The sequence below is a fragment of the Vicugna pacos genome, chromosome 2, assembly GCF_048564905.1.
Source record: "Vicugna pacos chromosome 2, VicPac4, whole genome shotgun sequence".
NCBI lineage: Eukaryota > Metazoa > Chordata > Mammalia > Artiodactyla > Camelidae > Vicugna > Vicugna pacos.
Window position 1 is genome coordinate 107,597,664 of NC_132988.1, and position 18,032 is coordinate 107,615,695.

General features: G+C 38.9%; 1 protein-coding gene across 3 annotated transcripts in view; it reads right to left on the reverse strand.

Annotated features, from left to right (window-relative positions):
- SLIT2 (slit guidance ligand 2) overlaps nt 1–18,032 on the reverse strand; it is a 351,115-nt gene that overhangs the window by 30,355 nt on the left and 302,728 nt on the right. For all 3 annotated transcript variants that reach the window (XM_006208114.4, XM_006208112.4, XM_072945820.1), the window contains 3 exons: nt 15,300–15,424; nt 15,063–15,160; nt 13,646–13,785 (listed from right to left, as the gene is read on the reverse strand). In XM_006208114.4, the coding sequence (XP_006208176.1) occupies nt 13,646–13,785; nt 15,063–15,160; nt 15,300–15,424 (363 nt within the window). The remainder of the gene's footprint in view (nt 1–13,645; nt 13,786–15,062; nt 15,161–15,299; nt 15,425–18,032) is intronic.

Genomic DNA, 18,032 nt, shown 5'->3' on the forward strand with positions numbered 1-18,032 from the left:
GTTAACCAAGGAGTGTACTGTTACTTCTTCAGGATAACAGAAGTTAGTGAATGACCGAGAATAACTTATGAAGAAAAAGCACCACGTGTCCTCAAGAGGCACCTTTCTCGGTAAGGAAGTGATGTGTAGCGCTTAGATCACCTCTATCTGACTGTGTCTGTCACGTAAGTAAGGCAGAGAGCGGGACTGGAAATGGCCAGGTTCTGCACTCACACTAGTAAGAGCTGTGAGGGAGGGAGGTAAGAGTGATGCCCACTTCCCCCAAAGGGCATGAATCCTCAGAGTCCAGGAGAAGATATAATTCACTGCTTGCTGAACATCTGCACATGTGGTTTCTCTGAAGAATCTGACGTAGTGGATAATGTGACCATACATTCTGCTTCGCTCAGGACAGTCCTGGTTTATACCTGTTGTCCCAGGGTAATTTTCAACAGAGCACTCATGCAGACACCCTGATCTGGGTGATAAATGCTTCGGTCACCTTGTGGGTGGAGCGGGAAAAGCTGGATCATCAGAGTTCACGCTCTGCTTGGAGTGAGGAGCGAACCAGCATGAAGAGATCCTGGGCAGAAACTACTCTTAAGTGGGTGCAGTGACACCTGGGCTGCTGAGTTACTGCGTGGAATGGCCTGCTGCAACTCATTCAACATAAAACAAAGGACTGGCCGCAGGGAAGGGAGCCATTTTATTGCTCTGAGCCCCAATTCTTCATTGGTAAAATGAGGTTATGGAATTGAAGTTGTGCAAGGTCAACTGTGGCTATAAAAATCTTTTTTAAAAAAGCGAAAAATGCTTCTAAAGAGATGGATAATGCAGAGAGCAAGTTCGTAGAGACAGCATCCTGCTGTAGCTGAACAAAGCAACGTGACTGCATTCAGTGGTAAAAACAAAGTGTGAGCATGGGCCCAGGTATCGCGGAGGTACCAATATTGTGAATGTTGTTGCAGTGGGGCAGAAATCTCAGCGCACTCGATGGTTCTTATGGAAAGCAGGAGCTGGAGTTGGCTTTGTGTCCTGCTTCATTTTAGATCCATGGATCTAATATTAATGTTCCTTCTTTCTTAACCACAAGGGACCCTTCCTTTCACCTTCATTTGTATTTCTGGTATCTTATCTTTCTGTTTACATTCCTTATTACATTCCACACTTCCTGAAATAGTTTTAGAATTATTCTACAAACTTCCGAGAGACCTAGGGCATGATCTGTCTATGGATTTTTTTCAAATAATTCTGGTAGCAAACCACCAGATTTTTACCACCATAATGAAAACTATGCATGAGGGCTTGTGTTAATGCTAGGAGTGCAAATGGTGAATAACAACAACAACAACAAACAACAACAACACGCTATCTGTGTTCTCTCATGGAGATTCTGCATGAGAGGAGGAGGAGAAAGATACTGATCTACTAATTCCACAAGTAACTGCAAAACTGCAGGAGAGATGATGCTAATAAAAACCCTGGTGCCCTAGAAGCGGGATAGACCATGAGGGAGGTTTTTCTGAAGCTGTGAGACTTGCACTGAGGGTGAAGGGGGAATAAAGAGCACTGGCAGGGACTATGTGCAGGAGGTGATGTGGAACTTACGAGCTCTGAGAGCCTAGGAGTGAGCCGGGGAGAACATGGTGAGAGAGGAAGCTACAGGGGCTGGTAGGGGCCACGTGGCAGAATGTCTTTACTTTATGAGCCAGTGGGTGCCACCGAAGGGTTTTAAGCTGGAGGACGGCCAGACGACATCCGTACTTTGGAAAGAAGGTTCTGGCTCTAGCGGAGGATGGATTGCACGGGGGCAGATACAAATGGATATGAGAGATGACTTAGCTGGTACTCAGGTGGCAGTAGAGGAGATATGGATGGCCTGGAGAGATGTTTAGGAAACGAAATAGATGCTGATTTGCAATGGATTGGGTGAGGATTTTTTTTTCTTTTTAAATCAAGACGGGTATTTTGCTTCAGGGGGATGGAGGAAGTATAGTGTTTAAAGTTGGAAGACATTCTGAATGAGCTATTTTCTATGTAGCAGAAATTTAAGATGAGAGGTCATGGAAGACAGGTGTCCTGTGACCAGCTGTTTTAAGGTGCACAGGAAACGTTCGTGGTGTCAAGGTGAGAGAGGAAACTGTCCGAGACTTCTAGGTTTCTGGTATGTGTATCTGGAAGTACTTTTCAGTGACATAGAAAATACTGAAAAGACCAGGTTTTCTGAGGGAGAAATCAGGAGTCTGAAATACAGTGATGTGGTGGTATTGGTTGAATAACCCTCTCCCTCAAAAAAATATGCTGTGGACCTCCAGTACTTCAGAATGTGACCTTTTTTGGAGGTAGGGTTTTTATAGACATCATGAAGTTCAATGAGGTCCTTAGGGTGAGCCTTAATCCAATATGGCTCATGGTCTTAGAGGACAAGGACACTGGGCCTAGAGGGAAGCCCATGTGAAGAGACAGAGGGGGCTGATGACCATCTACAGGCCAAGGAGAGAAATCAGCAACACAGCCTTCCCTCACAGCCCTCAAAGGAACTAACACCGCTGACACCTTGATTTTGGACTTCTAATCTCTAGAAGTGTGAGACAGTAAATTTCTGAAGTTTCAGCCACCCAATATATGCTACTTATAGGATCCCTAGCGAACCAATATAGGTGGTAACTTTTACACGACTGGAGGTTTACAGTGCGGAATACAAATTCCAACTGACGCTACTATGTCTTTCCTTCTCTTTCTCTTCTTTTTCTCTTCCTTTTTCCCCATCCCTCCCCCTGAACCCCATTTTCTTTCCTTCTATCTTTCTTTTTCTTTTAGGTCTCTTTCCTTTCTTATTTCATTCCATGTGGCTCTCCCATGCCTGAAATGTTCTTTTAGGTCTTTGAGCTTCTCTCAGAGTCTGTAATAAGTAATGCACAAGGAGAGGAAGTAGCCCCTGACAATGACCCTTGCATTTCAAAAGGGTAAAGGTCTGAACACAGCATTTCAGGGTAGTTTAGCCATACATATGCTGCCAGGGCTGGCTGCCTCTCTACAAAGCACTATGATTCTTGGTTAACTGACTTGGACCAATCAACCCTTAGCCCTCTCTCCAAGAGGAGCTGATGTTCACAGGTGAGGTTTGCAAGACAAGTTACTCAAAAAGTAAAGAAATTCCCCTCCCCTTGGGGTACTAAAGGTGACAAAGACAAGAGAATCCCAAACTGCTGTGTCTTGTAAAGGGGGAGAAAAGTGAGTCCAATGTCTGTTTCATCTACTTTACAATAAATCTGGAAAGTGGCTTGAATTTCGAATGCTAGCTGTCATTAATAACTGCCAACATCTATATGATCATGAATTATAAAATAATCATCTCAAAGAGTTTTATTAACTTAAATTATGTCAAAGACATCAAAGCTCACGATGAGTGGATGACACCTGAGTTGAATCTTGTCACTAAAAATGATTTGCATTTTCTACACACACACACTTTCTTAAACATGCTTTTTCTTAAAAAAAATATTGGTTTAACTTACTGCATTATTGAAAATTCATAACTCTAGTGATTCAGTTGACAAATCAATGAATAATGAAGATATTACACGATCTATGAGAGTTAATATGAAATGTTTCCTGAAATGAGTAAGAATAGTGTAGAAGGAAATTAATCACATGTAGTAGGATTAATTTACAAGTGAGACTATTTTATTTGACCAAAAACAAAGCTGCTTCAGTTGAACAATTTTCATAATAAAATATTGGGGGATGGGTGGAGATATCTTGAGCTAGACCCAGCAAATGATTGAAGGATGTGCATGACAAAGTCCTTACTCTGGGGAAATTACAATCTGGGAAAATCAGAGACATAAGATAAATGCTTAATTTTCCAGTATCCCTTAAGTTTCACTTAGTGACTAGAATAGAGACAGCATCGTGGCCTATAAACGGGCTGAATGATTTGTTATTTCATTGATTATTGAAAACTACATTACACAGATGCAAAGTTCATTATTATCCCTAAAGAGACTTTTTCTTTTGGTAAGGTAAACTGTGCTATTCAGAGGGAAGACATTTTTGAAGCGTTATTGGATGGACAATCAGTTGCTTTCTATCTACCAAGAAATTTGGGCAACAGTATGTCCTGCTGAGTCTCATTCAGTTCTCAAAGTCTGCTCAGCAGAGAAGAGGCTGGTCATTTTGTCCCTGGATCAGGATTTTGGGAATTTTCTAACTCAAACTACTCTGTTTAGAACATTAATTTGTTTTACACGAATAGAGCAATGGGAAAGGGTGGATTTGAATTAATAAGTATCTCATTTATATTTTTCCAAAACTTAGCCCTGTAAAGTCAGGTTGGCCATGTCTACAAACACAATTTTACATATAAATACAGGGCACTGTTGAAACACTTAACTGACACTAGTTTTGCTAGTGGAACCAGATTAGTTTATTTTTTCTCTGAAATAGAAATAATCTGACTGTCTCCTGGGGATCATGGATGCATAAAAAGGACTGGGAGGATTCTGGGCCTGACATCACGGCCTGTTCTTATTCCTATTCATAAATTGAACCGAACTAGTTATTTTTTTTCTTTTTTCAGTATGAAGGCATCATTAATATTGATAATAATGGAAAGGGAACTTATGACAGCAATCTGAATAACTGAACCAGAATTCTAGTGTTCAATTTGATTCGTTACGACAGTTTCAAATAGACTTGGAACCAGGGAGGAAGTCTGGTTGAATTCCTGACAGCATCCCCAGGACACAGATTTTTGGAGGGTCAGACGCACCGCTCTTCAAATATTTGCATTTTGAGCTCTTGTTGGGCTCAAGAAAAACCTGGAAAAACGGTAACTATTTTTCATTACTTGAATCAGCATAGCAAAGGAAGGTATCAAAAAAAGCAGCCTACTGGGAATAAGTGAGATTTAATTTCTTGCACTACTTGGGGCAAGGATAGATACCTTCATTTGTGTTTTTGTATTTCCTCATTGTATTCACTAGCAAGTGATCTGGCACAGATCAGATACACAACAGTTGTTGAAAAATGTGAAAGATAGCACCGATCTGATCGCTTTTCAAAGGAAAATACTCATAAATATCAATGAAGGATAGCCTGATGGATTATGCAGGGAAGCAGAGAGAATGAGGAATACTGGTAGCAGATTTGTGCTCCGAGCTCCCAGTCTCAGGTCTGCCCTTGCAGGCTGGACTAGATGAGTAGCCTGCTGACTCGGATATCCTGACAATCTTGCTGCCAAATAATGACTATCTCCATCAGAAGTAGAGAGGATGAACTCAGGAATCAAGAGGACGGGTGAATATAAATGGCATGTTTGAGAAAGATTCAGATAAATGGACCTGAATGTTTCTCATTACCTAATTTAAAAAATTCCATACAATTCATAAAAAGAAAAGTGTACATTTCCCATTTGTTCTCTACTCATATAAAAAGTGCCATTCTCTCTCCTCTCACAGACCTTGCAATGCAGCAGGGAGATGGATGAACTGTATGAGAGCATGGACACAGCTGACGGGATTATGGGAGTCATCCTGGAACAGGTTAATTGAATTGGACCTGAAGGAAAAGTATTTCTCTTTTCTCCTCTTTTGCTGACCCAGGCCAGACCTATTTGTTCCATACGCTGCTTAAGGTTATAATCCCAGGCACCGGCGCACATTACCACAGGCAGATTCTCAGTCTCCAATCTGAATATTCAGTATCCTGATCAGATGTGATAGCAATCATTGAATTTAGTTCCATCAGTAAGTAAAGGATTACTTGCGAATAGTACGTTTCTGTTCTAACTTTTTTTTAAAGAGGTAATTTTTCCTGAATATTCTTTTTAATAATGACCTGATGTATTTTTTATTAGTGTTTATTATCCTGAAATTTTCCTATCAATTAGCAATAGTTAACTGATCTTCATAATAAGAGTCAATAAACTATCCAGATCATACCTACTTCTACAAACTTAATTAAATGCAGTTGCTAGCATAGAAATACAGGTAATTGATCTTGAGGGACCATGAATTTCTGAAGATACATACATGTCCTCCTGGTGCAAAGGGTGTGCCAAATGGGACACACACATAAGCGGATGTTACCAAAGTGCAATCACATGAGGTCAAGTTCATCATAGTTCAAAACAGAAAGGTTTGAGGAAGTATGCTATACATGTGGGCATTAAGATGTTTCATTAAAAAAAAATCATTTCATGGGCTCTCTTTTGCTCTAAATGAGATGAAATGGGTTGCTTCATAATGTTTGTTTGCCAGAATGTTTGATTAGTCTTTGCATTCCCAAAAATTGTTTCTCTTTATTTAAAAATCATTAAAGTAGCTCTATTTTGCTGTTAAATTTCTTGAAATATGAGAAATGATGGCTTTGTACTGGTGAGATAACTGACCTAATCTGAACTTGCAATGAAGAATCAAAGCCAAAGAGTCTGCCTGCTAGGTGAGGGCAATGTTTTATGTATTTTCATATCACTTTCAGTGTTTAGCAGTGTCCTGAATAAGGTGTTTTCTCTACAAATATCTTTTGAATGTTTTAAATGGAAAAACTTACCTCCTCAAATAAATAAACAAAAAAAGGAGGTGTTTTTCAGTTCTTCCACATTGGAACAGTTAAATAATGTAGTCAATTCCAACAGCTACTGAAACTGCAGAAATATTTAACTTCATTTTCAAAATAAATAAATCCAAATTAGATTGAGTAAGGCTTGGTTAACCTAAACTACTGTTTTGGGCTCAATGGGCTCTGGTTATTAACTAAAGTGAAAACAGGATTTTAAAAATGTTTTCTGAGATTCAAAGAAGTTTAAGAAGGCTCTGAAAGGTTGGAAGATGAATGCCAATCACACAGTATCATTAGGCTGCCAAAATATTCCCTCTAGTTAAAACAAACTGTACATACGATTGCAAATACACTGACTCTTATGTAAAGACCTTACACATCTCGAGGCAGAATTAATAACAGAAGGAGTCACTGTTATAAAGAGATCATGAGAACCCAAATATACACAAAAATACAGCCAAATTTGAGAGCTCTTCAACATTCAGTACTTCCTTCTGCTTCAAAGTAGAGTAAGGGGGTAAAGAGAACCAAAGACTTATTGCTAAATAAAGCCTTTCCATTGGAAGTGAGCACGGCAAATAAAATGACAAAATAATAATTTAAAAAACGATAGTACTGAAAGCTATGGGAAGAGAAAATTCCTTCACACATATAACTTACTCTAGGTAGAATTTTCTCTATCAAAATTCCCTAAGAAGTCTTCTGCTATTGAGAATGACATCAAATCATCTAAAGCACGTCACTGCAGTAATGATGGTTGGGACTGAATGATGCAAAACCTAAACCTGTCCTCGAGGGCCACCCCTGCTATTTCTGGAGTAGAGCCATTTTAAAGAGTTTTCTTACACATTCTTCCATGTTACTCTCAATATCTAAGTGAGATGGGATAGATGTCATTAAGGACTGTGAGAGGCTCCAGAGTTGATAGATTTTAGTGCTAGGATGAGAAATTTGAGCTTTTCCCATTAGCTACATAAATTCATCAGTATCCCACCTGCCCTACGTGAGATAAACATCAGGGGAATTCATTAATTAATTGTATAGGCACTGAATAGGCGCTTTCTGTTTTTCATATGTCAGTAAAGTAGATGTCGGTCTGCACCAGAATTCTGTGGCTATGGCTTTACTCTTTTCAAGTGTACGTAAGGGAGAATTGTGTATAGCAAGCTGAAGAGGCAGCAGAAGGAAAGCTCGTTCGGGACAAAGGATTGGTCAGTCTCTGTGAAAAGATGCCAAGCCTGGAAGATGGCAGCAAATAAGAAGGGACTGGTTCCAGGGGAAGGCCCCCAGATTAGAGTGCATGTCTTGCTGCCAGTCAGGCATTGGTTTGCATCTGGACCCCTACTTACAAGGTACATATCCTTGAGGAGTGCTTTCTTGTTGTTTCAGACACGTTATTGCTCAAATCCTTATTGCCCATATCTAAAGAGTTCTTTTAAATTAATAATATGTCACCTAATTACAGAGCTTCTTTTTATTTAAGAAAACTACCCTTCAAATTTCATTTCTAGTTAAGTTTTAGATTAAAACCAATAGAAAACGGTTTGATTGCTTTTAAAAGCAAATTCAGTCAGCAGCAGATTCTTGGAAATAAGAGACATCTTTTATACACATAAGCATGAGATTTAGTCAACACAGGAAACCGTGTGGTGATGTAACACACGATCGTACTTCCAAGCTTGCTCCTGAGGGTATCTGTAACTATTTAAGGACATGTTGCTGTGACAGAATAATTGTCATTGTGTTTTCTGAGATAGAATCAGACCTTAGACATCTTTGCCCCAATTGCTTTAGTACTTGTAGAAAGAAAAGATGACATTTGACCAAGCATGGTATTGGATGCATTAATCCACAGAGTATATACACAGGCTATATTTTTTACATTCTAAAATAGGAAACAATTTTTTTCATGTTTTTTAACTTAACTTTGCATATAGTAAGAGTACATGACCAAACCCAGAAAGTCACCTGAACAGTGCAAGAGAAAAAAAATGAAGTCCTTATTAGCAAGAGGAGACAGAGTTGCTATATAATGTAGCCCATGTTAGCACTATAGTCCTACTGCTAATGCTTCACATACAACTGAAAGTGTCAAGACAAGCATATATTATGTTCCTTTTAGGATGGTGCGCCTACACTGAGAATTTGAAGACTTTTCGTTAAGCTTAATGACTAAAAATATAATGTTATTAGGTATAATTCTGACTCTCCAAGGTAAAAATTTTACAAAGTATTCCATGATGACTCCCCAGACAAGCCCACCATCCTAAGCGCTCCAGGACTTCCTTTCCTGGGCCCGGATGTATTAGGAAAGCCACGCCCACCAGATGATGTCAGTGATTAGACACGGCTCTTTTTATGCTTTAAAAATACTGCGCAGTACTCACGACATTCTGTGAGTTCGACAATGCTATTTTATACATCAACCACTTGGGCTCGGTAATTTTTTACCTGATAAAATGTTTTAATAAATATATACATCCTTTAACATTTTGCATGTTTCAAATTACCAAAGGTCCTACTTTAAAGTTAGGGGAAAATTCTCACTATTTAAAATTTTTTTCTAGTGACTGCCTCTCTCCTGTACTAAATGACTTAACATTTTTTCACTATAAAAATTATACATATTTGTGGTATCTTTAAAAAAGGAAAAGCATACAGATAAGTAAAAAGTAGAAAGTAACAATCTTTCTTTTTGGCCACTTTCTTCCCAGAGAGTTTATTTCCCAGCTTTCCAGAAATTGGTAAAGCACATTTCAGACTTTTTTTTAAACAGTATTTGGCATAATCATCACACATCAAAGATGTGAATGACTGATATGACATACTGATTTCAGGCTTCATTTTTGTCAACATTCCTTTGACCATGTCCACACCATGAAATCTACGTAGCTTTAAGAGAAAGAGGGAAACTGAAATAAAATCATAATAGACTTAAAAGGCAACTAACCTTTTTCCACCTCATTCAGATTAGCAGCTGGCAGCGACAAAGACAGAAGAGACAAAAGACGTTTTACATTGCAGTACAACAGCAGAGCACAGGGAGCCAAGCACAGCATTAACCACGGAGAAGCCAAGGGCGAGGGAGCGAAGTGCAGCAAACTTAAGACTGCTTACCTACAGCCGGGCCAACGCACAGACAAGGAGGACACAAGGCAAAGGGTCAAGGCTGTCACAGCGAGCCAGAGCTCTGCGGCTAGCCCGGGTGACTGAGCAACCGGGAGCTCTGCTTTGTGAGGTGTGCACAGAATGGTTTGTGTGTGGGCATCGGAGATTCGGGAAACAGAGAGATCATGGGACACAATGGAAAAATTAAAATGTTTTGAATTCTTTCCACAAAATACATTCTAAGTCTTTACATGCCCGACTCGTATGTGAACTTTCATTGACTGGACTTATGCCATCCCATTACGTAGTGTCCATGGTTGAAATGTGATCAATTTTGTATCATCTTTGTATGTGGTCCTGTGAGAAGAGGGTTAATTCAGAAATACATTCTTTACAGAGCCGATCCAGGGTTCTGACTCTTCGGAAACATGCAAAACCAAATGGCATTTTAAAATTCAGCACCCAAATTCATACCAGAGCTTAAGAAAAGGTGTCAAGTTTTTCAACATTGCAGGGGTGCCATGTTTACAATTTTCATTTTTATAAATTTTGAGCTAGTGTAATATGAGTAATTCCTTGAAAATTTACTTTCAAGAAATGCCTTGTGTTTAGAAAAGATACAATAATTATTAAAAAAAAAACCCACAACTTAAAACATAATCTCTCAAGCTAAAGTTAAAACTCTGGAGTAGATTTTTAAAGTATTTGTTTAGCAATTCTGGATCTTATTTAATATTTAGTTTAGTGATAGTACTTTTAATTTAGAATCACAATGAATTTAACTTTTCAAAAATGACTCTTTTCTGAAGAATGCTAGCAATCCACAGTCACATGTTATTCAACTGAAGGACAGATGATGGATTGAATTCGGTGGAAAAGAACAGTTTTGATGCTCAGGTGGGGAGGCTGAAGGAAGGATAACATAACAGAAAAACAATACTAACCCTTAAAATTTATGTTGTCAATCCCTGCAGCCGGAAAGGACAGAGTTCTGTCCTCCAATAAATCAATAACTATTTACTGTGATGTTTTAGTTACATGGGCTTAAATAAATTTCATAAATTTCCCAACAGTGGTTCGTTTTATTTTGAAAATGTGTAGCCGTGTTTTATAGCCTGCCTGTCAACATCATGACTTCTCTGTCAGACTGCTTTTCGATCTCTGGATTAACACATCATATTCATTCTGATTTCTGACATGGGTGCCAAATGTAAAAACTTCCACCTTAATGATTTACGAGCTTTCCCTATTAATAGTCTTATTTGCTCCTACTAAAGAGTTCATTTTTTCACTGAATGCCTTGGAGGTAAAAATATCTCCAAACAGAAAAGCAACTTGTGACTTGAATGATTTTTAAACAATGACAACACTACTGTATTCCCTGAGCACAGCAGGGTTTCTGCCCCAAGATCTCATGCTCATTAATCAGATACCAAACTTAAATCTAAAACAATACAGCCACACTATAAGAAAATGTCTCCCTAACTGCAGACTTGGATAAAGCAAGATCTAAAACTCTAGAGTCCAATTTACACCTTCCTATAATTAAAGGCCACTTATGTGCCACTGATTTCAAAATCTGCAGATGGTGGTTTGATATTCTGTAAATGAGCTCATTTCACACATGGACAAAAATGCTACAGCTAATTGACGTGTTGCAAACGTGCCTGGGTCAGAGAGCTGCTCTAACGCCAAACTGTCAGACTCCTCACTGCCCAGAAAGCCCAACCTAAAGCTGCAGGGGTAATATCTTCATGTTTTGCATGCTCTGAACTGTCTGCTGAGTGCAGTATTTTTGTTCATCCTTAGCCCGAATTAAGGCAAACTGGTATTTGCAGCAGACATAACTGAAAAGGCCAGAAGACTCTCACTCAATTCCTGTTGAGAACCAAGTGGTTCTTGATGAACGGTCATGGCAGGTTCCCACGTGACAGCTCTTATAGATGTCACATTTTGGCTGAAGGGTGGCTGTGCTAAGCTCTGGAGTTGTTTGGACATGTTTCAAAGTAAGAGGTCTGACCCAGGGAGATGAGCTTCAGAATACTTCTCTGAGGAGGCTGCACTGAACTGAATCACTCCGGGATGGGGAAGACATGTTCAAGAAGATGAGGTGTAGGAAGGGAGCTTGGAAAATGAAGGGGGAGAAGGTAAGACAAAGGCTCAAAGAAATGGATAAGGAATGAGGTATAGCAAATCTAAAGCAGCAGATCCCTCCAAACCAACTCAAGTTATAAATTATCATAAAAAAGGCGTGTGAGCACTGGAGTACAGCAGCGCTCTCAAGCCTCAGTTGTCATCAGTGAGGGGTTGTTCCCCGTGTCTGTGCTCAGGAGCACACTGGCTAACCAAACTGTGCTCGAAATGCTCGGGTTCAATTTGTCCTGGTCAGAGTAGGTTAGTTTAAAGAGGCCTCTGACATTAAGTGAATTAGGTTCTTTCTATAATGATTAGAACAATGATGGGATAAGGAAATATGGGGTAAGGATTTTAGTGCAAGCATCGGGCTGCTGGTACAAGGCTACATTAGCGCATCCAATAAAACCCAGATTCTCAGGGTAGCTCCAAGGGCTCCCGAATCTGTGCTCAGGCTAATGGCAAATCTCTGAGGTGTGACACAAGTAATATTGGTGTGAAGATCAAAGCTATGTAGCACCTAAACTCTTCCTAGCCATGTCAGATGGGTGCATAACAGAGAATTCAAATTCTGGCTCCTAAGGTGTCCAAGGACTGGGTATATATGTATTTTATAATAGAGCAACTGATGATATAACATGTTCAAATGTCTACTGGAAATTTAGTGTATTACTTCACATGGCATCAAATGCCTCAGTGGTGTGAAAGGAAAAATCATACCACTGAAAAAGGCAGCTGCAGAATCTCTCAAACAGACCCGGGGTATCAAAATAGGAATTCATTATTCTATTGAGCATTTTCGCATCAAGAAAAATATCTCTTAAAATGCAAAGTGTGAGTATTCCATAAAAGCTTAAATTTCAATGCTTTTTAAACAAATCCCCAGGAAAGTTGATTGTACAAGGTGTGATTTCACTCTTCATGTTTAGAGATGTTAACCTCAGTCATCCAAGTAGCTACGTCGCCCTCTAATATTCTTAACCATATATGTGGAAATAAAAATGATTAATGAAAAATACCCAGCCAAATGAAAATGGTAACTTTGCAGAAAGTGACAGAACCTATTTCTTCATTTTTTCTTACAAACATAACATGTATCATTCTCCTTTTCTCTATCAATTCAAAAACTAGATGGTCTATGAGGCAAACAAGATTGCAACTATGAAGTTTCTTATTCATAGGCACAAAAATCAATCAAAATAGATATTCTGACGTAATAGGGAAGTCATAAACTTGATGTTGACTTTATAGGAAATTGGTTTATCCAGGGAAGAAGTTTAGCAGTTTGAATCATCTTATGAGATGTATCACCTTTTTTCCTTGACATTTCGTATCAAGATACAACAAAAGGGGGAGATGACCTCATAAGATTATCCAAAGCGATCAGTATCTTCCTGATTGCGACTTATTTTGAAGGACGTGAGTTACTAGAGGCAAATACTCATTAATGAAGAAACAAGGATGGACAGGAAGACTCTCAAGTGCTTAACTATGTTTTGACTATGTTAGGATATGCCCCCTTTTCCCATACGTATTGGTCGGTTGGTCTGCACTGGAAAAACACTTTGCATGAAAATGACATTTAGTTGTGGGAGTAAAAGCTTCAGCATGGTAATTTCCTTTGTGCTGGGTAGCATGACTTTATGATAGATGCCTGTGTTCTGACTGAGCTCACCAGGACTTTTATTTGGTTGGCTGAAATCATCTTTAACTCTGTCTGTTGGTACATTACACCTAATTTCCAAAACACCTGTCAGTTACTGAATAATACAATGGTTTGCTAAACACATGCAGCCGGGTGCCGATGGTGCTTTCAAGTAGATACACAGATTGATGGCAGAGCACTTCCTAGTCTTCTTACCTGTGTACTCAGGTGGGCAAAGGCACGTGTAGTTATTAATTCCATCGACGCATGTAGAGTTATTTTCACAGTCATTATCTTCACAGTCATCTACATTGATTTCACAATTTTCTCCTTCAAATCCATCAGCACAAATACACCTGAATGCCAGGGGAAGAAAAGGCCAAAAAAAAAAAAAAAACTTCCTGAATTTTCATACCATATGGTCTAAATATTGAAAAAAACTAAGTACACTCATCAATTACAGAGATTTTAATGACAAGAAATTGATTCTTAAAATGCTTCTAAATGACATGTTGTAAGCATCAATTTAAGGTAATATCCCCCAACCAGAAACAATTTGAGAAAGAAAATTTTTGCTGGTGGTAAGACGGCATATGGCCCCATGGTCCTGTAAGTCAATAAATCCAAAATATTTGCAGATCTAAAACATGAGCAACATTTACCCTACAGTCCCAGATATCCTAATCTCGAGATGTGCTCTAATAAAATAACTCATGCTTCTTTGCTCATAAATGAGAAGGAATGGTTCTGTGTGTGTTTGTTTTTTTTTAATTACAACCCCTATTACCTTATGTGTAATGTTCTTGATGTCTCAAAGCAAAAAAGAAATCTGAGAACAAAACTTTGTCTTCCTCGCAATTATAAACATGTGAATATTCCCTTTATATCTCAACAGATACAATTCTTTTCACTGGCGTAAGCCATTGTACATTTCATCTTGATAGGTATCAGAATAATCTTTGAGTAAAGTCTTGATGAAAAGACAATTTCATAACAGAATGCACTAATGAAGTATATTTATTATAAAATGTGATACTTCTAACAATCTTTAGCAGTAGATTAGCACTCTTACGTGAAATTATGTGTGTCATTGTAAGAAATTTCCTTCATGATTTATGCAATACATCCAAAGTAATTGTACTATATGATTGAACAACTCCAGAATAAAAATGTTCACAGCATGTTTGTCTGCTCATATTGTGGCTTGGAAATGATTGTTAATGTTCTGTTTCAGTGGGACCTACATTTTATCATTACACACTGTCCGTGAAAGCAATACACAAAGTAACAGATAGGGGACTATTTGCAATAGGGGACTATTTGGCTATTAATTAGCATGACAGAGCCACCTCTTTATCTTGACCTAATCTGACTTGATTAATCATAATGTATGCATGTGAGAGGTTTTAAATTTCTTGGCTTTGTAGCATCCTGGGTTGAGAATATTTCAATGTCTCTATTTGTTTTTAAATTGAAATAGTTCTGAGACACACTAATACATAATTTTCTTCTGAACAGACTTCTGGCATCCTTTTAAAAAATAAAGCTCTTGTATTTAAAAAGGAAAAACGCATGTTTGCTTAGTTATTCTTGCTCCAGTACTTTAGACACAGACCACAGACCAGCGACCTACCAGAATCCATCTTTTTCTCCTTCTTTCAAGTGGCAAGTTCCTCCATGTTTACATGGGTTACTGATGCATGCATGAATTGGGACATCACAGTCCTGGCCCTGGAGAAGAAATGGTCAAGTAAAGTTAAGTGTAAATAAAGTAGTTCTCGGCTCATAGAGAAAGCACCACAGTAAGATGAGGCCCCACCTAGGAAAGCTACGTTTTCAGCTCTTAGTTCCCACGACAGCTTCTACTTACCTTGAAACCATACGGGCAGGTGCAGCGATAAAAGTCAACGGGATCATTGTTACAGGTGCCATCGTTTTTACAGGGATTCGATAAGCAGGGATTGCATTTAGCTAGAATATTGACATCCACAGGACCTGAAAATTAATTGAAAAATATGAGGAGTGGATGCTTTCTGTTTTCAATTCACTTGGAGTTATTTCAATGCCTTAACATAACAGTAAATTCTGTATAAAATTATTACTGTAACACAGCTATAGCTAGATGTGCTCCTCTTCCATGTCAAACCAGGAATCAGCATCATGACACTGTCTTTAAGAATGGGTCAGGAAGTCGTTTCATTGGGAAGTAATGGTGACACTCTTGGATCTCAGAGTGGGACTCTGGGTTGCGAGCGTAGGTGGTTAGGATCAGATGTTAATGATGCCAACGTCACAGGGTCAACCTGCTTATTAGCCAACTAGCTTATGTGGATCTTTCCACGGCCAGTGCCTGCAACTTCATTATTCAGCCAACAAGCACGGAAGGGTACGCCTTGGATCCCAAAAGAACAGTGTGTGTGTGTGTGTGTGTGTGTGTGTGTGTGTGTGTGTGTGTGTGTGGGTGTGCTGGGGGATAGGAGGGCAAGTTTTATGAATAAGTACAAATTCATCCACGCAATTAAAAATGCCTCAATATGCACCCTGCTCAAATCTTAGTTCAGTGCTGTATTTTCATACAGGAGATACAAACTGCCACATTTCTGTGGACGAAAATGTACCAAAAATGAAACCTCCATTATATTCGCCCTCATATCCCTTTAGTTCTGTTTGTCAGTACGTTAGCACAGGCACGTGATGGGTGAGAATTTTGTGTCTTCCTTGCCGAGAAGGAAACACTGCTGAAGCGGTCTCTACTTGCAATTTTGGGATAGACATTAAAAAAAGAAAAATCTCATGATCCATGAAAGGTCTAGATTAAATATACATTCAGCTGTGGCCACTTTCCTCTGGCTGCACAGATTTGCTCCATAAATGGCTAACAATGTGGCTACTGTACCATCTTTGATAAAATTTTGTTCCATTGATGCTACTTTTTGCCCTGCTTGTGAGAGCCCACCAGACTGCCTTTTGGTAACTGTCTGATGAGGACACTGTCAGAGTGACATTTTTACATTTAAAATACAAATATATTATAATGTAAACATTAATTGTATTTTTGCTTTCATCACCAATCTCTCTGAAGTTCCTCAACCTCACTGGAACAAGCAGTGATAACTCTAAGGGCCTGATTCATTGCACATCACTTCTAGCAAAGTTATCTGAGTCAACCATACAGCAACCCCGACGCTACCATCACTGCTCTAATCTTCTAAGGTACCTCCATCCCAAAAGCTACACGGCTTGTGCTAATAGAAACTTCCGTTAGTTACATTCTTCTACGGATTTGAGTTTTTATCTTGGTAAGCCACTGGTCTACTGACAGAAACTCACGTATGAAAGAAAATGTGAATTAACATGATGGCCATTAAAACTCTTCGTATCTAAATACTCCCTTGCCTTGGGAATTACATATTCATAGAATGGTTTTGGAGTATAATCCAAAAAAGGATAGCGTTCTATATTGTTCAGTTTTTCTATCAGCTAAAACCCTGAAATATATTTACATAGAGACTCCTGTTTCTTTTTTAACTACCTGGAAGTAGGTAACAGTTCTGAGGATGACTGCATTAACTGGAAGGGGTGTTGTTTGTTTTAGTGACACCCCCGTCACTAGGGAAGGTCTTGCCAGTATCCCCTCCAGTTCTTCTTGGTACCAGAATAACCGTGCAATTGTTGCATCAAATTGTGGCTGGAAAATTTCTGGGATTCATACTGAAGTGAGCTTCATAGCAATTTAACTTCTCACTCCCTCACCAACGTATTTATCAAATGAATTTAGCTATTCAGCGCACTGGAGAAGTGAATGCTGGCAGTTAGAGCAGTAAGTTAAATTAATGTAATACCCCACAATAGTTGGCTTTGTGTTTGCAAAAATTATCACATTTAGAATCAGCGCCAGGAAAGGAAATATCCAAATGGCAATGGCTCTCTTGGCTGGGCTAGAAGAAAGAAGACGCTTGGAACAAAGGCACAGAATGAGGCAGCTAAGAATGTACACCAGCAAAACAGCACGTCAGCAACTGCAAGGACTGTAAACATTCATCTGGCCACTTCCCAAGACCTTGAAGAAAATTGTCTCTTAGGCTATCTCTGTGCTTTCAAACCCTGTCAGGCTGTGGTTTGAATGGAGGGGTTCAGGGTTGGCAGTGTCTAAGCTTATTCTGCAGAATGTGACATTTTTCAAAAATTGTGTTTGATTATTTGGATGAGAAGCTAGAGATTGTTTTAGGGAAAAAAAACTGGATACATTTTTGAAGAATTATTTTAATAGAGTATTCAGATCACAAAACTGCCAGGCTGAAGTAGTCTTTGTTCGGTTTTTAGCACAGTCAAGATTTATTTAATAAATATCCACTGAACCATAGCTGATTGATAAGCACTAATTTCTCCACTTTTTCCCGGGACCAAATTCGGTTTTTGATATAGCAAACCCTCCTCAACTATTTTCAGTCTCTGCAGTCTCTTATGGCATACAAAGGGAGACCGTTGCTCTCTTGTACATATTCATTTTAGGAACAGGGATCAAAATAACACACTTTTTTCCAGGTGCACAGGTTTCTCCTGACGATTTCTTAAACCCGCTGTTTCGGCGGCATCAGGATTA